Source organism: Anas platyrhynchos, chromosome 1, assembly GCF_047663525.1.
Source record: "Anas platyrhynchos isolate ZD024472 breed Pekin duck chromosome 1, IASCAAS_PekinDuck_T2T, whole genome shotgun sequence".
In the NCBI taxonomy this organism is placed as follows: domain Eukaryota; kingdom Metazoa; phylum Chordata; class Aves; order Anseriformes; family Anatidae; genus Anas; species Anas platyrhynchos.
The window spans coordinates 88083060-88106395 of record NC_092587.1 but is presented as its reverse complement, the minus strand read 5'-3'; the positions used below and the strand labels follow the sequence as shown (position 1 = coordinate 88106395).

Genomic DNA, 23336 nt, shown 5'->3' with positions numbered 1-23336 from the left:
TCCCCAAAAATGCCATCTCCAAATGCTAGTCTTACCCAAGTGTAAATCTGACGCACCTTTCAAAGAATGTCATTTATTTGAACATTATTCAAAGAATGTTGTTTGCTTTAGTTTAAGACGTAGTTAAATTTTCCTAATAAGATCATCACTTATTTTCCTTCAGCTTTCAAAGCCTTCTTCCACTTAGAGGAAACAACCATTCATAACTATGGGAAAAAAACAACTTGTCTCTCAAGTGAATTTAAATCAGAGAAATATGTCACATTTCCAGGAATCATCTTGGCAATGAAGCCAAAAAGATTAGGCTTCTACTAATACTAGTAAAGTAGACTTTAACTTCCAATATAGAGGAAAAAAGCAGTCTTCTGTTGAAAGGAAATTGAAAGAATTATGGAGAAAAAAATCCACCTTTTATTGCAGTATACGTATAGGAATGAAAGTGATTTATTTATTACACACAGACTTCTATTAAAAAGGCTGGTAATGGAACATTTTATTTTAATGCATTGACTTGATAAAAGGTTAGTTACAGAAATTGTGTGTAATGTTGTATGTCACATGGAAGGGTTATTTAAAAAAAGATTTGATAGAGGATCTCTCATTTTAGTTACATCGTAAAGTGCCTCGTATAGTCATATTCTATTGTCGGAATGACTGCTTGTACAAATTTCAAGAAAATAAGAAGGTACCTGTGTTTGGCGTTAAGGAAAAGGTGCAACAGCTAGAAATCCATAACCCCACGACCCCCAAACATACCAGCAGTCACATGCAATGGTCTGCTCAACAGTTTTTCTTGCTAATAGGAAAACAGTACTTAAAAATTACACAGAGACTGGGAAATTTACACAGTAGAACTCTAGTAGTAACATCTGATGTTCCTCCAAATACGCAGACCTTTCTTTTTCAAGTTAAAGCAGGGAAACGGAAGTTCCTTTCAATAAATCTTACAAACTACACAAAAATTTGCAATCCCATTTACATACTTAATATTTGCTATTAACAAATGTCAAGGTAAACTGCACCTAGAAAGGTTAACTCCTAGCTACCTTCCTGTAACTACAAGGAAATCAGGCTCCTCAGTGGCTCAGAAAAAGCAGTTGCTGTTCTGAACAATTCCTTGGAAAGGCTCCTTCCTGTTGATGGGGGAAAGTAGAGAAATTAGCTTTGCTAAGCTTTGAAGTCTGCCCTCCTTGAAGTCTTCCTAGTCTCCCTTATATGAGTCATCTTCAATGAATCACCTTCAAACACTTGTTGTGCCCCAATCTGTAATGTGGAATATGCCTGATAATTGCTGTCTGATATTGCTGGATAATGTCTGTCCAATTGGGGCTGAGGCAGACCGACACCAAAAAGAAAAATAAATCGCAACTTACAATAATTATGTTATATTGGTACTTGATAGAAGAAAAAAAATACTACTTTGGCACAGTCTCATTGACCATTTTTTGACAAACACAAACTACACGACAATGATGTACGGAACTGTCTGCTAAAACCCCTCAATTATGTTAGAAATAGCAAAAAAAAAAGTAATAAAAATCTTAAAATAAGTTATTTCGAACTACTGAGAAGCAGACAGCTTCAACTAACTAGATGCATTTTCCAGTTCATTTTCTGTTGCTTGCTGCACAAATTTAGCAAGTGTCAACTCAGTGAACATGAATTTTACTGATTCAGGGCCTCTGGCTGCTCAGTAATCCCCTCCCTTGCTTGCCTTGTAGCTGCAAAAGCAGTTAGATTACTGTTCGGAAAGGACGTACTTGCTTTTAATACCAAGGCTATTTCAATTATAAAGCACAGTACCAATTACTACAAGCATAATGCCAGTCACCTAACTAAAAGGAAATTGTTAGGCATTCTATACTGATGTTCAGAACGATGTCATCTTCATTGCTTTGTCATCCTAGTGTTTTCCCAAAGCAAGGTTTGTCAAATACTCTCTTCACTCCATGTGAGTAGTAATAGGATCTCCACACCTGTCAGAAATGAATCTCAGAGCCAAATCTAATACAGAAGCAGCATCTCCTTACCAAAAGGGTTGTTAGGCATAGGAATGGGCTGCCCATGGAAATGGTTGAGTCACCATCCCTAGAGGTCTGTTAGACATTTAGATGTAGAGCTTAGTGATACGGTTTAGTGGGGACTGTTAGTGTTGGGTCAGAGGTTGGACTGGGTGATCTTGGTGTTCTCTTCCAACCTAGATGATTCTGTGGTCTCTCATATTTCTAAGTCTTTACTATGAGGTAACATCATAGCATGGATTCCCAAACTACACTTATGCATGTGCTAAATTTGAGCACACTCTATGAACCTCCAGCTCAACCTCCTAATACATCCTCCTGCATCACACTATCAGTTCCACCCTCATAGCTGCTTCCTTCCCACTTGTACAGAGACTCAACGCCTGTCCCTTCAGCACTACCTACTTTCCCCTGTGGTTCCTGCCCCACTCCCCACAACTGATTAGCGGTGTTTGTTTGGACAGATCTCATCCCAGAACTCTAGCGTGCTACCAAAACAGCTGTTTACTGCTTTCACACACCGCTGTATTTCAGTTTAGGAACCCTTAAGTAACAGCTCCTTACAGTGCAAAGAAGTCTCTAGAAATACCATGCAGTAATGAAAAAGGATACATGTGAACTCCAAGTTCTCCCCCACCTTCTGCAACAGTCTCGATTATTTTCTTCATCACTTCTGCATGCCTGAAAAACAGTCAAAAATAATTTAAAGATAAAACAACTCCCTTTTCATTTCAGTAAGATCGTATTTTGCACAAACTAAATTTTGAATGGTTACCTTCAGCGCAGGAGGAAGAAATTTTCAGTTTATTAAGGTAGAAATCAAATAATAACTGAAAATATTGTCATGATTATAACATTACTTACCAGCCCCTTACATTGACAAGGAAATCGGAGGATGGGCTACACTACAATGTATTCTGAGTAGCATGGTGAGAGGCATTCTGCTTGCCGCTAGTATATCTGTTAATTGTAAAATGGGGGTTAATCCCAGATGAACCCCTTTAGAAGATGACTAGAAATTGTTGCAACTTTTTTCACTGCCTCCTATAAACTTTTGAATTTGCTTAAGTTAAGAGAGGAAATTACTTACATAATTCACACAGCTTCCTAGGAAAGCCAGGCTAAACCAACCCTGCATAAAACACTTGTTTGCTGTGGGACTGACTAGGGAAACTTTCCCCAGCTACAGCTGTAGTTCTATGGCAATGGGTTCTGTGGCAACAGTTTCTAAACTATCTTCTGCTCACTCATGACTAAAATCATGACAAGGTTTAATCTGACAAACTTTCTAAATCAGATTACTACTGTGCAGTGGAGGATGAACATTTCTCCATGTGACTGTACTTTGAGGTTAAGTCAGTGACTTACCAGACCTACTATGAACCACACAAATACTTCTGTACAAAGCTGATCATAGGAATATGACATGGAATTACAAAAGAGCTGAGATGAGAAGAATTAGAAGAGACTCTGGTCATCATCTAGTCCAGACCTCCCTGTGCAAGGAATAGTGAGCTAGAACAGATTGCTCACGGACATTGTCTGGTCTAGCTTTGAGTATCTCCAACAATGAACACTTCAAATCTTTTCAAGACCAGTTACAATTTAGGAATAATTGTCTTGTATTCAGGATAGCTCCTCTATCTCATAACCTACGGGATGACGAACATACCAAATCAGAGGAGAGAACTACTGTACGGTTAATTGAGGTTTTATTTATATATTCTTAACCCAAACTCACCTTACTTTTATCTATGAATCAACCCTATTTTAAAGTCACGATTCTGCAGGCAATCATGATCAGAGAGGCCATATAGCGCTGTGAACACTCAGTTATACAAGACTTCAAACTAGCCAACAATAGCAGTTTAAAGAAGCCATCCTGAACAACTATGTGCCTCTGAGATCTAGAAAGAGTGGTAAGTACAGTTTGCGTAATTTACTGAACACGCTTTGATGTTGTTATGCAAATCTAAATAACTGACTAATTGTTGGCGTTCAGCAATCACCTCTGAAGTTAATCATTCTGACAGTGACTGTGAACACAAGGAAGGAAGCTGTTGCAAAATTACCAAGACACATTGTAAACAGGAACATGGACGTCTGGGGAAATACAGAAGGTCAGCATTTGTCATTTATTGCGCTGTTGATCCGTACATGCCAGCTACTCTTCACTGTTGATTGCAGTTTTGGATCCTCATGATGCCATGGCAGAACACATGCTGTATGTGGTACCAAGGCCGGTTACTTCAATATAGGAACCTCACTGCTGTTAAAGCTTAAGTTTTGACCTCATCTGTAATGGTGGGCTATTTTTTGTACTGGCACAGAGTCCAGGTCATCCCACAGATGTTAGAAGTGTTTTACAGGATACAGGTTCAATCACATACATCTTAATGATGATTGTTCTTTTATTTATTTATTTATTTTTAAAAAAAGGACTAAAGTTATCTCACATTCTTTAATTGCTATCATAATAGTAATTCTTACAGTTACTTGGGAGAAGCTTTTTAAGAACCTTGCAAATTCTCAGAAATTGGTTTCCTTCCATTAGATAATTCTGAGGAATTAACATGAAGCATATACCTCCCCCTCCATATAAAAGGAATGTGATAACTGGGAGAAATGTAACCTAAAACATCCTATCTAGAAATCTCAAAGCTCAAAGATTTTTATTTTACTTCTGAATAAGAGCTCCCCAGAGACAAGTGGTTGTCTTAATTCAAGGTGACTAAATACGACGTGTTCACCAATGCTTGTTCCAGGACCTGTTTGTAGATCCCTTGAGCTAAGAAATAGGTCAGTCATTTGAAACACCTATGAAAATCCCCTAAATTACTTTCAGGTATTACTTGAATCACCTCAAGAGTTGGTTGATACGAGTTATTCATATTCCAAGTCAGAAATACCACTGTTGCTACTGAAAAGAAATTGAAATATGTAGAGTTAAGACCATACTTTAAAGGGCTATAAATAAATTGAAAGCTGCTGATTTCTTAGACTGATAAGACAACCATTTATGCTCTCATTGGGACTTTTTGCTTTTTAAAGTGAAGAAACCCCCTCCCATGCTTTGTAAGTGAATAAAACTTTTGGTTAAAGAAATAAATTTCACAATGGAATTCAGCACAGTTGACATACGGACATTCTCCGAGTATCAGCTGGAAGGGAAACATCACACGGGAAAGTAAATGGAAACAGTAAAAGCCATCCGGACATAGTGGGGGAAAAAAAAAAACAAACAAACACAAAACACATATGACCACCAGAAGTGATTGATTTGCCCTACTTAACTAGTTTGATGATTTATTCATAAAACTGATATGAACATTGAGAACTGTGATTAAAAGTTTCCAGCAGTTAATGAGGAAGTTGAGTGTGTTCCTGCCAGTACAATAAAAATGCTGACAATAAATTTGTCTTCCAGCAGGGCTGCAAGATGAACAGTTTCAACTAATTACTCAGAATAGAAGCAATCTTAAGCAGCTGCCCATGGCAATCATCTTCACTCTACCACCCCGTTTCTCTCTTTTCTCTGACGCAGGACAAAGGGATAAATGCATCACAGAAACAGTCAAGCAAGGTTAGCGCCATCCAAATACCTTACATTACACAATATTTGTAACATGTAGGGAAGCAACAGCAGCAGAGCTAGATAAACACTGGAACTTCCCAACTAAATTAAGAAAAAACAGTACTTTGGGCCTTTTTAAAAAAAAAATATATAAAAATCTCAGAAGTCCAGACTTTCTTAGCTGTAAGCCTTATTAAATTAAGGAGATGGAATAGCTTGCCTTGGAGAACAAGAGAACATACCTAATGCTTCAAAAGTCAGGTAGCATGAGAATCTAATTTAGCCAAGGTCTTTACAGCACTGGTACCTAGCAGTCCCATAGAATTCATAGAACCCCATTTGAAACATCCATTTTAGCTAAGCTATCAGTCACTTCTCACATTCTCAGGCCTTTCCCAGGTCAAGCAGGTGCCAATCAACTAGACTGCCTCATTTTTGAGAAGGCTTCATTTAAAGATTACTGACAAATTGGTCTCACTGCAATATCCTTTTGTTGTTCTTAAAAGACTAATTGCAGCAAGTTTAATGATGCAAGTTATTTCTTCAAGAGTAGATACGGAGTACATAACAAAGGCATTGAAACTTCATTCACTTCACAGGAAAAAAATGAAAAAGATACACTCACAGATCTCCTGGAAAAGAAAACTCAATCCAAGTTCAGAAGCTAGTATTAAATTGGTTCTTACTCTGCAAAGGAGTTTTCAAAATTGAACAGTTTACATTGTAGTCACTGCCCTACATAAACTCTACCTAGTTAACGAGGGCTGTCATTCCCAGATGTCATCTTTGTTTCTTCGCTGAGCACCCTCCAACCCGCATCCATCAACAGAAGCTTCTTCACAACCAACTTAGCAGCAGCACTTTTGGCAGTGACTCAACTGAGCCACGGCTTCATGCATTTTTTTTTTTTGTCTTTGCTTTGGATAGTCATCTTCCTAGTCAGTCTTAAGCCTTCCTACATTGATCCCACCTGATACTCCTTCAAAAGCACTAGCTGTGCAAAGAGCTGGATACACTTTTTTCTTCTAAAGCCCTACTTACTGCAAACAAGACAGAGCAACAAATAGATTGACATACTAAGATTTCTATCTTCATATGTTACAAGAACCTTTGCATCACACCAGAAGTCCACCTTCTTATCTGACAAATTCATAGTACATGCCCAAGAAGCCTGAGCGAGTGCCTGGTAATACTTCAAGTCTCCAGCAGTACACAGCCCAGAGACACCCTAATACTGAAGCTGTAACTTCACTTGTAACAACTCTTAACAGCCTTTTTCTTTCATTATATTGCCTGAACAACTTTAGTTTAATTAGATGTATGCAGAATTTACTCCTTTTTCTGGCTTTCAGTGTTCAAGTAGTGAGTTGCATTCAATGCCACTAGTTTTCACTATTTAGAAGAGGAAAAAAAAAAACCACCACCTATCATTTATTCTCCTTCTGTAGGGTCTCAGAAACCAGAACTCCCTCCTCAGCAGCATTTTGCTAGCTGAAGGGTGGCATGTTATTCAAATAATTCCTTATTTGGAAGAAGCTTCATAACTGATAGCAGTTATCTCTAACACCCTCTTCGTACCTCTTCTAGTTTTAGTCTTCCTTTACCTCAGACTGAGGAACTGATGACTAGAACTGTACTGCAGTATTCAATTTTCAGGTGGTGGTGCCACACATTAATCACAGAAGCTTAATGATATTTTCTGTTCCACCTTTTATTCTTTCCCTAATAGTTCTCTGCCCTCCTGTACTGCTCTTGAGTACCAAGGCTTATACTTTGACAAATCTACTGTTACTGCAGTCTTAAATCTGGTGATTTAAAAGACCAAAAATGAAGTTCACTATTTAAAAATTTCTAAGTCAGGTGTCCAGGGGAGAAAGCCGTTCCCCACTTGTACATTGGTTTTCCTGCTCAATATTGTTCAGACATAACCCCTAGTGCTCGATGAAAGCAAACACTGCTGTAAAGCAGTGGTTAAAGAACTAGGATCTGGAAGAGAGACAAGATGCAGATTTCTGAAGTACGTGAATATATATCTTCATAACAAGATCAAGAGCAGCCATCCACTCATGCAAAGCTCCCATGCAATTTTAAATGTTAAGAACGGTGTGCCCTTCCCAAGGCTAATCAAATAATTAAAATTGCCTAAACCAGAAATAAGAATGTTTTGAGTCTGCAAAAGCTACCATAAGCTCGTCAATGACAAGCTAATTATTGGACATCTCAGCTAGTGACATAAAAATCCATGTTTGTTTCTTCAGGTACACAGACATTTACAAGACTGAAAGAGGCAACTGGGATTTTATTTATTTTTATTTTAAACATATGCAAGATTATAAAGCATGTATTTATTTATTTATAAGAGAAAGCCCAAACTCACATCTCCAAGATCTTCATACTACCAAGAGGTTGAGGAGTTACACTAGGATACTGGCTCTGCATCACTAAGCCACTTCAGAAGGGATAAAGGCCTAGTATCTAAGATTAAAGGTACCTTCAAAGACCTGTTAGAAAAAATATCTGCACAGCTAGTCTAACTACAGACTCCTTGCATTTTGGATGAGAAACGTGGAAAATGCAACAGAAAACACTGAGAACATGAATGTGTTTTGCACTTGTGTTCAACAAATATTTCAGTGTGGCATGTAGAAGACCTGTTTGTCAGCATAAAATTTCAAGGACTGCTGGAGGAAAAGAAGGTAGCAATTACAGAATAGGAAAGTTATTTCAAACTGAAATGAAATAGCTTTTTCTTCTCCTAGAGTACACATTATGCAGCAACTTATTGCATAGAATGTTTTTTGTTTTTTTTTTTTTTGAAAGTGTTCTAGTAGTCTGCCATCTTCTGGAGTCTATAGGAAAGTGGAGGAAAAGCAAGTTAAGCACAGAAGAGAGCTCTAACTTCATAATACACTTGCAGAAGCAAACACTGGGAATTACTCCAGAGAAAAGCTGTTATCTGCCTTTCACACTCCCTCAGAAGTGAGCAGACCACTACGGCAGCCACCTGTGGAAATACAGCTAAAAAATCTAAACAGAATTCCTAACAAGACTAGCAAAATGCCTTATGCCTGCATCCTGAATCACACCAGGAACAAAGACTTACCTGCACGGATGAACTGAGCACATGGGAGGAGGAGGAAGATGAGGATGGTTTTCAATGGTCACTGTTTTTTTGACGTGATCTTGACTAATGTCTTCATACATATGCTCTACTGTTAAAGGCTGCCGTTGCTACAAGAAAAAAGGGAACATTTGAACAAAAGCGTTACTGGCAAAGAATCTTCTGCCCCTTCTCAGTAATTCTAACATCATTAACATATGAGGTACCGTAAATTACAGGTATCTAACATACAATAGCTCTGAAAGTATGTCAAAGGAACTGTTGTAAGATCCATATGGTATGGAAACAGCACTGCACAAAGTTTTGTTTTTAATACACAAGGTGAATGGCAAAGTCAATATATTTGAGAACCAAGACCCTGGTTCTCATCTAGGCATTTGAGCCATAAGTCCTCACAACTTTAACTCAAGAAACTTATCCATTAAAAAGGAAAAGTGATTTATCTAATCTTTTCCCCGCCAAAGGTCATGAAAACACACATCTGCTTACTTGCGTAAATTGACTGGGGTTATTTCTGGTAGCTCAAGAAATAACAGTGCATGATTTTCCTTCTGTTAAATGTGCTTGGTTACACAGTACAATTTTTCAGCAAAATATTTTTTACTTCCTGCAACCCCCAAAGCCCTGTCTGCAACCCTGACTGTGTAATGGGTTTTCTCACCATTTCTTTGAATTTGTTCAGTGAATAAGAAAGCAATAACAAAGTAGCCTTGCTATTTAACGTGATCTAATTTCAGAGAAGTGAGGAAAAAGATACAGATATACCTCATCATATCCAAATAACCAGAGCCTTGGAGTTTGGTAATATTTGTCGTAAGTGATGTAGAGGTCATAAGTTCTAGTCTGTAGAATAGCATCTTCCCCTCCAACATCAACTTTAGCTTTGTTAACTTCAACAATCTGTCTTGTGTCAAGTGTTGCCTGGTTTTCAAGGTAAAAATGACAGTATTAGTATAGTCCTGTTTGTATTCCATCATCAAATCCTAAGCAGTTAGGAAGGGTCCTAAAATTGAAATTAATGTTCTTAATATTAAGAAATGTAGGACTTGGGGTTTTGCTTTAGTCTTCAAAGCAGGAATACTGCAATTTTTCTTCCTTAAATCTGATTTCTCAAAAAAAAAAAAAAAAAAGCATGCAACTACATAGTCCTATCCCCTCCATTCTTTCACCAATAACTTTTGAACTTTTTGATGATTCCAATGAAATTCAGAAGGCAGAGGTCTGCTTATGCACGTGTCATAAAGATCTTAAGCAAGTACCCCAAATAACCATACCCTCTGTTTTCCCTTGTAACACTCCAGCATGCATGTAGTCAGTTTAACCCACAAGCCACTCAATTCACCACATATGAGCCTCAAGAACAATCACATGTGAATAGAACATTGCATGTAAGCAGAACAAAGCAGATCAGCAAAAAAAAAAAAAAAAAAAAAGCAAAATTACTGTAACCAAAATCTTTCAGGACCTAAGAATTAGGGTAGATTGGCAGGAGAAAAATCCACAGGAAACCAAGTTCAGAAATCCCACCACTTATAATAAGATTATGTGAACTATTTGTCATCCTTATTTTTATTTTGTGCTCATATTGTTGATAAGCATTGCAACAGAGAAGACAGAACTGTTCACTCACATCATCTGTCTCCAATAGCCCACTTTCTTCGTACTCTGAAAAGAAGACCCATAAAATTCTGTGTTCAGCTCATAGTTAGCTGTCATATTTCCCATTCATAAACAATTCCATTAAAAAATATCCACACATACCTAAAGATGTTTTATTCAGGGAGATCTCCCAACCCCTAAACCACATTATACCTCTTAACACAATTTGACAGACTGTAACAAGTACATGACAAACAATCCTTAAACACATAGTTTTTAGCAGACAGATTAAACGTAGATATGAAACCAGAACGAAGCTGTGCCAAAATCCCTATTTTTTGCTTGCATCTGTGCTGCTACTCAAACTAATCTGCCACTCAACACTCACAGACATTTTATCACAGAAGTTAAGCATGCATCAATAATACCATTCAAAAGGTAACAACAAACAGGGACCTGCTTTTTTATTAAAAAAAAACAAAAAACAAAAAACAAACATGCATTCCATTAAAAAGTAGTATTTTCTTAGAGTGTTCTATAGTTAAAGGCTTGAAACAAATACACCCCCTCATCCAATTTAAGGAAATACCTTCCATGTCTGCAGCTTCCCCTTCATCTTCCTCATCATCATCTTCACAAGATGCTGATCGTTCTGGTATTTTTATATTATCCTTCAGAAGTTAAATTGAAAGCACTGCTTTAAGACAACTGCATTTAAGATGCATCTACACAGTTTAACAGCCCCAGCAAGTTTAGGTCCAGTCAACTGAGCTATACAGAAAAGTAGCTCCTACAATTTCAGCAACTATGCTGAACTCACATATTTGCTTATTAAACAAACTTAGTTTTGAAATCCTAGCATAATGTTAAAAATCCACTACAAATTTCTCCTCTGACTTTGAAGTCCAGAATGACTGTGTTCTTAAGCAAAGAGTAGACATAGTATTAAACAGAATTTCTTTTCAAATAATCTACCTACGTCAAATGAAAGGCAATGACTAAACACATAGACTAATATTTTGTGTGAATTAATCCACAAACAACTGTGCAACAGTTCCATAATTATTTCTGAAACATTTAAGAGCCCCCCCCTTTTTTTTTATATCACTGTCTGAGGAAACAGAGCCCAGAGGTGAAGAATATGACAAATATGACAAGTCCTCAGCCAAATTTTGTGCTGATATGTAACATTTGAATCCAACAGACAATTCTAGAGAAATTCAGAAGGGGGAGGTCTCAGTTTATGCTAGTTTCATTAAGACTTTAGGATAATACTCAAAATGATAAGAATTAGAAACTGCCCTAGTTGTAAGCATCACCAGACTGGTTTCCTCACTAGAAAAAAAAAAAAACAAACAACAAAACAAACAGTACAAAAATACGTTGTCAAGTATTTTGGCAAACAGCATATTATCATAAAAGGATTCGTCATTCTGGATTGGACTTGTACTCCAAGAAATGACGTACTATACAACAAGCAGATTTTTTCTGTATACCAAACATAAAAATTGAAATCTAAGTCATAACACAACAGTTACGCATCACAATAATATTCTAAAAGTACTGTTTTGTAAAAACAGAGATCACTTTTAGGTATTCGTTAAGGCTGTTTCTTCAACCCTTATGTAACCACGTGGTGAAAAAGCAGTATTTTTTTTTTTTTTACTATGTTCAGCACAGTTCCATTTAAAATGGTTGAATTTCACAGTTCATCATACCAATAGTGTTTTGAGTTGATTACAATTTGTGCAGTAATATGTGGGAGCCCATTCTCTTTCCCCCTAAACTTCAGAATCTAATGATTTATGCCTGGATAGTTTCACAAATTCTCATAAGGCATAGCTGGAACTCCACTTGAGCCATCAGCTAATCTTAAAGCACTTTGTCTTTGGCTCTCTTAAGCACATTAAAAAATATGTACATACACACACCCCTCAATTTTTTCCAACTATTCTCAGTTTCCCAAGGGCTTAAGTTTCAGATTTGGCACCTGCTACAGAGTGACTTTTTGGAAAAGTACCGATAGTGATGACTTTGTAAGATATTTAAGCAGTTTTAATTCTTCATGTGGATGTGAGGACACCAGTTTGTCAAACAGAACTTAATGCGTTTAAACCTGCTTGCAGAAGTATTTCAAGGTTATGAATAAATACACGTACTTTACACTCCTGCATTATTTTTTCCATATAAGAATTTTATTTATGCCGGCTCTCCAAACATTAGCTTCTTGAGACACAAGTACAGTATCACTGTAAACACATTATCATCTTCAGTTTGTAGATTTCTGGCAGACTAACTAAGACATTGCAGTAAGAACACTGCTTTGGTAAACACCAAAATAAGGAAATGCACATGCTTTAACTACTATGGTGGGCTGTGAAGATCAATGAGCATCTGGCAACATATCTAGCAATAAACGTGCATTTAAACCTTTCAGAAGCAACACTAGATTGCTGCAGGTAAGATTTCTATTACCTTTACATCCCATAATAAAGCAAAAGAAATTTCAAAACAAGTACCTTACTGTCTAGTGTGATCTCCTTAACTGCTTCTGTTGCACCCACTACACCTGTTAAATGAACAAGAAGTTTGCATTAAAGAAGTTTCTTTGTCACAGAACACTATGGAAATAGGTTGAGACATTGCAGAGTGAGGCCTGCAACCAAAAGCAGTGTATAATTTTTCTAGTTACATGTCACAACGATTTTAGACATTTGAAAGGCTGTTTATTCGGTGTTGGTAGCATGCATGGAGATGGACATCTATAATGAGACCATACTTTTAACGTAAAACACAATAGCGCAGTTCTGGTACTTCAAGCAAATTTTGTTGATGGAACACCACAAAGTAATTTGGATTTTTATTTTAAGGAGTTTTTACACAAAAAATGAGTTCAGCATAGGCATTTGCTTTGCAATAATACTCAGCTTTCCGACGATGGCATGCATTTATGAGTACTTCTGGAGCATCTTGAAAGCGAAGTGTTCGTGACACAGCAATATCATGGCAGGTCACGATGCTTTTAGCTGAGGAAGCAATGGTAAAAAAAGCTACCCGAAATCACAGTAGTATCAACTCTTCAGTACCTCCCCATTACCTTCCTACTTTTAATGCAGCTCTCATCTGCTGCTCTTTGGGATACAGGCCAACGTCTGCTTTGACATATTATACACATCTCATTAGCTCTTCAGCTGAGAAATTGATCATTATGGAGAATAAACCTGGAACCAAATTACTGCCCACCAGAAACGCATGAATGGACCTCAACTGTTTGGGAAACAGGTATGCCAGGTCAACACTACCAGGAAACGATACATTTCCAGTGGCTGTGTGATTGTTTACAGAGTGTTTCCCACCCACCAGAAAAATATGTTGCTATAAAGTATATAAATACAGATCATCTATTTCCACCTATCTCCTCTGATGGTGTTTGGAAACCTGGCTAGGTCTAGTCAAGAGTCTTGCAGCTGTGTTACCCCAGCATGGTGACCAAAATCAGTCCACCCTAAAAAAACAACTAACTTGACAAAGCAGGAAAGGGGAATGCATATTTAATTCAAGAATATGACAAAGCTTTGTCAAAAAGAATTCTTTAGGGTGGGGTGTTGTATTATGAAGTTCAATGCATTTAAGAGTTGCCAGAGATCAAAAACATACATCCATAAAAGAAAAAAGGGCATCTTCTTTCACCCTTCCTCTTCCCAGCTTGGCTGAACAATTTAGTGAGAACATCTACCAGATTACAGCAAAAATGAAATACACCGAAGAAAGTACTGACTAAAGTACATTCTACCCTTGGAGATGGTAGGAAACAGCATCATTGTAAGACAAGTTGATTAACTTATGACAAAACATGAAGAAAGGCTAAAACTAATAAAATTAGCAGTTCTCAAGAGAAGAGGAATATGATTTAAGAGGTTCTGCCAGAAATACTGAGACAAATTCACTTAAGCAGTAATTTTAGTCTTATTATAAATGCAAGCCCATCTGAAGATTTCCTATGAGAAAGGCCACATCTCACAGTGATCACTGTATTTAATTTTTCTTTTTCAGCCCCCTAGTCCACCTCAGATACTAAAGTAAGAGTTATTTCCTAATGATTCCCCTTTTAACTCAAACACAACAAATTAACAAAATGTGAAATACTACAATAATTAAAGTTTCTTTGGGTCATCACTAAGTTAAAGGATCAGTAGAAATTAGCATATTCTTCAAATTAATATTTTAAAGCAACATTCTCTAAACAAGGTCTTTTAAAGGAGCGAACTGGTACACAGCTCTTCAGCCCACCGATAGCCTAGTTGTACTTTAACAAGAGAATAATAAAATACTGTCAACCAACCCCCTGAAAAACAGCCTATTTCAGGCATACAAGCACTCAGTTAAATATCTAAGCAGCCATACACAGAGCAAGTGGGTAGCTGGCACTGTAACTTATTTTTTCCCAGATTAGATAATGGAACACAGCCATCTGAGAAAGATTTTACTTTTTAATAGTGGAAACTGATTATCTTATCAATTACCGAATGCAAAGTTTGAAGCAAGACTTTGAATACCTGCATTGTGAAAGGTGTCTACCCATCCCCCATCACCATCATCTTCTTCTATAATTGCTTCCTGCTCATCCGAGTACTCCATCTGCTTACATCTTTTGTAGCACGGAACTGCAAAGAAATTGCACATCAAAATGATTGCAGCCATTCTGTACAAAATCAGATGGAAGTATGAAGTTATTCTACAAAGACTTCCGAAATATGGTAGTCTCTCATATATCCTTATTTAAGAAATTCTAGAGCTATATTTCCAATGCAAAAGCACAAACTTAAATATGGTAGGAGGTGTTTTATCTCACAGCAGTGCATCACTTGACTTGACTGGAAAAAGCTTATTCTTGCAACCCACTAGAAACCTCTCATGTCTCTTTAGGCTGCCTATTCATTCACTAACAACTGGAGACAACCTACTAGTTTTCTTCGCATCACTAAACCATTTCTAGTCCAAGAACAACTTTGCTTTTGTTAGCGTAAGTTTACTGAATTGATTTGTCTTCTGCTACAAGTTTGAATCAGCAATTTATTATTAAACATACCTAATTTATCATGGCAATTATCTAGAAGTTTTGAAGAGGTTAGCATTAATGTTATTTAGAGTAACTTCTGACACATGAATTATTACATCACTGTACATCAAGTCCAGATTTAAATGAAGTTTCCAGAAAAATTAACAGAAAGAATGCAGAAAGCAAGAACTATGTCAACAATTGCTTATTTTCAGAAAGAGTGGGGTGTAAAAGAGTCAAGAGAAGTTGTCCTGACTTCCAAAATGAAGTCTGTAGCACAGCTCTTGATTTCACCCTTAGCCCATAACTTTACTCATGTGGTAGGCCAATGCATCATTACCAGCACAGATGGCATGAACAGGAAACATTTTAAAATGTGTCCTAGAAGGGTCACAGCAATGTGGGACCCTGGAACCAGGAGAAAAAGAAATAAAGTTGGCCATGCAGCCATTAAGACTATTTCAGCAAAGTCCATCCAACACTACTATTAGCATTTTCACATGACAGTTTCCTGCAAGACTCTGAAAGCCTGCAAGTGAAATCAAAGGATGAAATTACAACCCACTGCAAGTGCAAATCTCTTCAGGATCCTTTCAGTTCTGCAACTACTCCTAATGACATTATCTTAGACATATTTTGATACAAGATCTTTCAAGAAAATGATTTTGCCGTGATTGTGTTGCAACCTTATCTTTCTCATGCATTTTATTAAAAACGTAATAATCACAAATATTATATATACATAACCATGAAACTGATCAAAATTTGATTTATAAATGTATTTTGTATCACTGCTATTGAAAGGAATACTGACATTAGTTACACATCTGAACTAGAAGCATTGGTGTTACCATGAAAGACATTCTAGGTACACTTCCATAACCCAGGTTTTCCCCCAAAAAAGAGGAAAATAAACCTATTTTCTTTTTAGAAACTGAACGTGAGCTGAAGGGCAGGAAAAAAAGGACAGGCAGATAAGGAGATTTATGATACTTAAGCTTCATTTCTACTTCAGCAAGGCAAACTGCATTACTAGTATAAAGCCCTAATAGCAACTGGTCTAAAGAAGAGATTTTAGATGTGCAGGAAAAACTTTTTTAATATCCCAAAGCCAAAACATCCAAAGTGCAAGATATTTGCTTCCCCTGTCAATACAGACAATCAGTAGAGTTGATAGCACAATCAGTCATGCTATCAATCCTAAGAACACTTATATTTAAACTTCAGCCTTACCATTTTTAGTTACCAAAAACTGTTTGTCTGTTGGCAGATAAGCCTTGACTTTTAGTTCTTCTCCTGAAGCCCTGCAAAATGAAGTGCACCATAAAAGGTTGAGAATTTGGTGATGTGCAAAAGAACCCTATTTTCAATTTATATGAAGAACATTCTACATACTTCTCTTGCCCTTTTCTCAGAGTTTGTTTGCTATGACTTTACTCTTGGCTACAGAGAAATTTTGATCTAGGTATGAGGTCAAAAAGGTTGGCCACTCCTGAACTACAAAGTCTTGGATCAAAACCTATTTGCTGCTTCAATAGCTACTTAGGAACTACAAGCAAAGATGGGTTGACAGAGGAAACTAGTCTATATGAAAAGTACGAGGATCAGCAACAACACAGTCCCAAGCATTTGTAGAGATTAACTTCAGAAAAAGCAAGAAAGACTTGTAAAGATATAAAAACCGGCAACAGTCACCAGAGCTCACATTATTTAAGCACTTGCTTTTGCTTTCTCTGTTTTTTTGTTTTGGAATAAAAGTCTAAGCTTCTAAATAGTCTGTTGCCAACTGCTGACACACAGACCTGATTCAACATTTTCTCTGAAGGAGACAGTAAAAAGGCAAGAAACAATGATTCGAGTATAACAATTCCTCCTTCATCTGTTTGCAGCCCAGTATAGAGCCAAGAACCTTGATGATACCAACAGCAGACTGATATGTTTTATAATGCAAGACATTAATAAAACATAAGTACCTTATTTGTACCCTTACCATACACAGAAGATAAGGGATTTCTGAGGGCAAGCACAGCAAAATTACCTGATGTGGGCCAACTCGAAAATGTTTAACCAACAAGCTCTTGCTTAAAATATACCAAATACAACTTGCTCTTAGCAATTTCAGTTGGACATGGCCTTTGCTTTTTCAATCACCATTACTAAGACAAACTCAGGGAGACACACTGATGCTGCAGCTGAACACTGAAAGCATGCATGGTAACTTATTTCCTCTACTACAGCCTTTGGAAAACATAAGATCCCCAAACAAATCCTCATTTCCACTGCCACTACACAGAACAACAAATAAGACCTGCTTGACTTAAAGTTAGTATCACTTCATCACAGAAATAGCATAAGTTCTACTGCAAGAGTCAGTGCACTATTCTTAAATGATGAATTGTATCCAATGGAAACATACAAAAGCATAGGTAGGGATGCTAACTTTAATTCTTTTGATTTTGCTTACCATTGCCAAGTAGGACAGTGGTGAACTAAGTGATCTCCAGCTGCGACAAACTGTTAAGACAAAAAAAATTAAAAGTACTGTTAAATATAGGGTAAGGAAGCAATTTCTGCAATAGTAATATTTCAGTCATATATTCCTCCCATAGTTCTTATTTACATTATCTGTTTATATCATTTCAATGCTTTAACAACTTTTCAGCTAACCATAAAGACTCACAAAGACTAAAGTAACTTCACCTGGAGGAAATGCATACTAAGCATTGCTTCCTAGGCCAAGTAGCACTGTTTACTTCATGATGAATAAGCTGCTTTTCTTTGCTACTCTTCAAAGTTCTACAAAGACACTCAAGAGATTAACATGAGAAGATGAATACTTGAATTTAAGCTTTCCCCTAAAACCAAACCAAAAAATGTATTTCTGTTTTTTACTTGAGTTTCAGCTACAAGGTGTTTCTCTTCTAGTGTTCAAAACAATTTTGCAGCAAGAGGAAGTAACATTGTCACCATTTCATTGAACTAGCGACAGAACTGCAACAGAAGAATAAATAGTATGCTTTTGATAATGACCATCACCATGTATCACCAACTGACATTTACTAGATATGGATAACCAAGTACTTAGAACATTGAAAAAATTTGTGCAGAATTTTATTCTGAAGAAATAGCTTTTAAAAATCTTCACTCCACTTGTTCTTATTATCAGACATAACAGTTTTTTTAAAATCACATCACCTTTTCAAAGCAATATTGGATATGCTGTGCTAGACTTGTATAACCAAGTCAAAATCCACACAGCAAATTATAACCCACTAGACTTAGTTTTTCCTACACAAATTGTAGAAGGCAAACCTGCATTTAAGAATAGCAGTTTGTGTGCTCTATGCATTAGTGCCTTTTGAAAAGAAGGTATATGCCTATTGCTGCAATTGCTTTGTCTTAAAACACCAGGTTATAATAATGTACTACCAGGCTGACTACAAGCTGTTATGGAGTGACATAACGGGCTTGGAGCGTAAGTGCCAGTCATATTCTCATCATGCCTTCCAATGCAAGGCACATCAGTGTAGTAGAAAATACCACAATGTGTATTGCATGCAGATTAGCAGATTTAATCTCTGCAAAAGTGATTTCTTTCAACCATTTTCCAAGAAAAATCTCTAGTGAAATACTCATTTTAAAGAGAACAGTAATCCCTTCCAACACACATGGAAATTAAAAAACATGCTATTAGGCTTTACCTAATAATAAATAACACATGAAACTTTAGAACCACTTAAAATGCTCTGTTCAGAGAATTGGAACAGTGTTTGTAGTTCCAATGTTGAAGGACATTATTTAAGATGAAAAATTCAAAGCATTCTTTGGAAGTCTATGAATGCAAAAAAAAAAATAAAAACAACACTAAATTTCTTCTCCTAAACAGCGTAATTAACCTAGTTGGTTTCACTTTCTATTTCTAAAGCACTAATATTATCGTACCTGAATTGGTATAGCAGAAGTGGCAAGAAAACAATTTGAGATTTGCCTGTACTTACATATGAAATGAAAATGGCCACTTTTCTGAAGCATTAGCTAGTAAGAACTCATGACAGGCAAGAATTTGTTAAAATTAAATCAATTGCACTGATAAATGGAAAAAATACAGATGCTGAATTTGATTAGTCATCATCAGCCTTATCACTAACAGGCTCATCTTCAGAGACAAGCCACAACAACCATACTAAAGTTTATCACAATGGTGTCTCCGACTAACATACAGGCAGAGCAGGTTAAACTGAGATTCATTACTCATGAAATCCAAACTCATTCAAAGATAACATCCTACCATCATCGCAGTTGGTATCAGTTCTTTAGCAATCACTACTATATTAAGATCAAAATCATCAAGGAATAGGAAAGACTGTCAAAGGGACACTCAGCATATCCATGCTCCGGTCTTATCTAAATTTAACAGGACTATGAGTCTTACTGTGTAACCATTTCCCTTCAATATGGCTTTGAAGGATACATTCTATTCATCTTATCAGCATCTATGTTTATAACACAGACTATTTGCATTCATTTACTGGTGTTTAAATGCTGCAAGCAGTTTAACTCAGCACGGTTCTTCCTATGTTCTATAGAAGGTATCTGATCTTTCAGTCCTGCTGCAACGTTCTCTCCTAGATCTACTAATGTTTAATTCCTCCGTGATATGTATCTACTTTCTCTGTAAACAGTTATTTTTAATCTATAATACATTAGTATGTAAAATACAGACACCAGTGCACACACAATTATCAGAACACCATGTTGCTAAGCCTGTTTTTCTGAGTAGTACTCCTGTGGGTCACAGAAACCACAAGTGCTTGCATGCCTTGCAACAGAGCAGAAAAATGCTTGCTACCAGCATTAGGAAAGACACTTTTGCCCACATGCACTACCTGTACCAGTTGTAATTTGTTCTCTCCCATCTTCACGTTTGTACAGTCTCACTTTTCCTTCATTCTACCTAACAGTCTGAACACTATTCTTACACCTTTTTAAAGACAACGTATTTTCAGAACAGTAGCATTTTAACATGAGAAACAGCAGAACAGGGAAGCCTACATAGCACTGCAAAATCAGTGCTAATATTCTAGAAAAATTCTTGTTGTTTTTTCTTCATAGCAGACTCCTTTAAAAACTACAACTGCTTGGCATTAATCCAAAACACAATCACTCTGAAGCAGCCTCTTGGGGTTGGGAGAGAGTTGCTTGCTGTGAACAAGCATATATAATGATTTAGCCACAGCCCTGGAAGGAACCAAAAGAGAAGAAAGAAGACTGTTTCCAAGACACAGCAGTACAAGTTCTCCTTTGAATTGCTTATGGAAAAGGCCTTTGAAACAAACATATTCCTGTTTACTTCCATGATATATACAGAGTTGTTGACCCAGCATGAGCTTCCTTATTAGTGTTTTAGGATGTAGTACAGGAAAAGATAATTCACATTCAGATGCCACGTTGCATTTCAAGAAGAATTCTGCTGTTGGTCTACTTCACCTGTAGAGTAACAAGCCAGTTAGAACTTCCACAGCATGGAAATTGTTTCAAGAAGGAACTGACAAAGGTGTAAACAGTTTGAGATGTGCATGATCATTTGGAGTAAAAGCTGTATTTAGAAAATATGGAAGTACTGATATTTCAAAGGTTCTAAATACTTACCTCTTCAGGTGTAATTACTCCAGTTTCTTTAAATTTGGACTCCTGCAATTAAAAAAAAAAGTTAGAAGTTGTGAGTTCTGCTGGCAAATCAACATACCCACTTTACTGGTAAATAAAAACATCTGTGAGACTTTCATCTTGCAACCAGCTCAGTCCACACAGATCTCTGAAGCAACTTGGAGGTAGCCTTTGCCTGGGCTGATAAAATATGGAAGCAAGATGTATAAGTAAGGCCTGATATAATTACTTAGATGCAGGACCTGGGGAAATTGTGAAAAGTATTTTTTTGATGCTGCCAATTATATCAACAGCTAAGAAAAAAGACTCCTTACACCTTGTTACGTTCACCAGTAAGAGACTAGTAAGAGATGGAAAACCAGATAGAATTTAATGATCCTCTCAGTCAGGGCTTTGGGACTGTTTCTTAGCCCCAAACAGCAGTGCAATGCATTGATATGACGGCTTTTAGTTAAGAAACCTAATATTTGGCTACAACTTTAGCCTACTCAAGCGCTAGGAAAGCATTGAAGAAAACCAGCCACTGCTTAACTTAACTATTCTTGACACTTAACCCTGGTGCACACTACCACCTGTGTTAAATAAATGGAAATGAGCACACCTAGCTCATGAACACATCTGACACCTTCCTCTCCCATAACGTTAGGAAAAGCAAACTGGCTGCTGGGCAGACATTATAGTATTATTCTATGCAGTTCACAAAAAACAAAGAAACCCAAACAGCTATAGTTTAGCAGTTTAATTACCATAAACCCAAGAACTCCTGATAACACATTATGCAATATCACACTAGAGTCAGCTTACTATTTAAAACCTCAACATTAACCACATGCATTATGCAACACGCACAAAGTTGTGCTTCTGGAATTACAGAAGGAAACATGTAAAATACCCACACTCTGTTCCCCAAGGGTAAATAATCTCATCTTTTTCATCTCAAAGCATCCTGCGGTATGCGAGCTAGTGCGAGACACAACTCTAGTTTCTTTCCGAAGGTAAGGAATGGGAGCACTTATTTCAGGTCCCTTGTAAAGGGAACACATACACATTAATATTATCACCTCCCCCATGTGGGAGGGTCCACCTTGCCTCCCGGCCGCTAGCTGTACATCTGGTCACACAGATTCCTCTTCTGCTCACAGCAGAATAAAGCGCCAGCTGCTCCACAACAAGCGTACGTGGTGAACACATCACTTCATGTTTCCACACCACAGCTTCACTGCAGCACGCATTGGTGGTCGAGCCTAGGAAGATGCACTACCCAGGGAGGATATCTCCAAGGGACAAGCTCAATTAATAGCTGCGTATCGCTGCCTTCAACCCAGAGATCTAAGCGTCAAGGTGTAAGGCGTATAGAAGGTCATGCTACAAAACTACAGGCAGAGAGATTGATGCTGTGAATAATTAACAGTAGAAATATTAAACTGGAGATTTATTGAACAATTAAGGTTGGAAAAGACCTCCAGGATCATCTGGTCCAACCATCACTCTCCTACCAATGCCAAACAACAAACAAGGCTCCTGAACACCAGGGACATCTCCTTGAGCACCCCCAGGGGCGGTGACTCCACCACCTCCCTGGGTGACCCGTCCCAGTGCCTGACTGCTCTTTCTGAGCAGAAATGTCTCCTCATTGCCAACCTAAACCTCCCCTGGCACAACTTGAGGCCATTCCCTCCAGTCCTGTCACTGGTTACCTGTGAGAAGAGGCTGACCCCCAGCTCCCCACAGCTTCCTTTCAGGCAGTTGCAGAGAGCAATGAGGTGTCCCCTGAGCCTCCTCTTCCTCAGCCCAAACCCCCCCAGCTCCCTCAGCCGCTCCTCACAGCACTTGTGCTCCAGGCCCCGCACCAGCCTTGTAGCCCTTCCCTGGACACCCTCCAGGACCTCGCTGCCCTTCTCGCCCCCCGCAGCCCCCTCCCCAGCCCGGGCTCCCACCGGGGAGGGGGGGGACACAGCTTAGCACCGCCCCATCACCCTCTCCAGCGCCCTCCCGCCCCCTACAGCACCTTGAGCACGGGGGTGAGGTACTCGGCCACCTCCAGGGCCTTCCCCTTCACCGTGTTGATGACGCTCTGCATGCCGCCGGCCGCCCCAAGCCGAGCCGAGCGATGGCCGCGGCGCCGCCCCCCTCCTCCACCTCCCACCACCCGCCCTCCCTCCCGTCACGTGACCTGCCGCCATTTTCTCTCCCCTCCCTCCATCCCCCTGGTCGCGCCCATGACGCGAAGCGCGGGGCTGGCAAAGCGTGGCCGGGCCTCCCCGCGCATGCGCGCCGCGGGGGACGAGGCCAGCA

General features: G+C 38.2%; 1 protein-coding gene across 1 annotated transcript; it reads right to left on the bottom strand.

Annotated features, from left to right (window-relative positions):
• Positions 1-478: 478 nt before the first annotated feature.
• On the bottom strand, positions 479-23206 carry ATG3 (autophagy related 3). The gene is made up of 12 exons (XM_027454819.3): positions 23050-23206; positions 21024-21065; positions 17839-17888; positions 16608-16678; positions 14872-14979; positions 12835-12884; positions 10905-10986; positions 10347-10381; positions 9482-9637; positions 8699-8826; positions 2634-2702; positions 479-689 (listed from the first exon to the last, which is right to left on the bottom strand). The coding sequence occupies exons 1-12, from the start codon at positions 23119-23121 to the stop codon at positions 608-610; spliced, it is 945 nt and encodes a 314-aa protein (XP_027310620.2). The 5' UTR covers positions 23122-23206; the 3' UTR covers positions 479-607.
• Positions 23207-23336: the final 130 nt, after the last annotated feature.

Excerpts from the sequence above, each read along its gene's own strand:
- ATG3 (XM_027454819.3), bottom strand. The coding sequence starts at position 23,121 with ATGCAGAGCGTCATCAACACGGTGAAGGGGAAGGCCCTGGAGGTGGCC. Across the intron at positions 17,889-21,023 it reads GAGTAATTACACCTGAAGAG|TTTGTCGCAGCTGGAGATCA; the intron begins GTAAGTATTTAG and ends TTGTCTTAACAG. Across the intron at positions 16,679-17,838 it reads CACTGTCCTACTTGGCAATG|GGCTTCAGGAGAAGAACTAA; the intron begins GTAAGCAAAATC and ends TTCATTTTGCAG.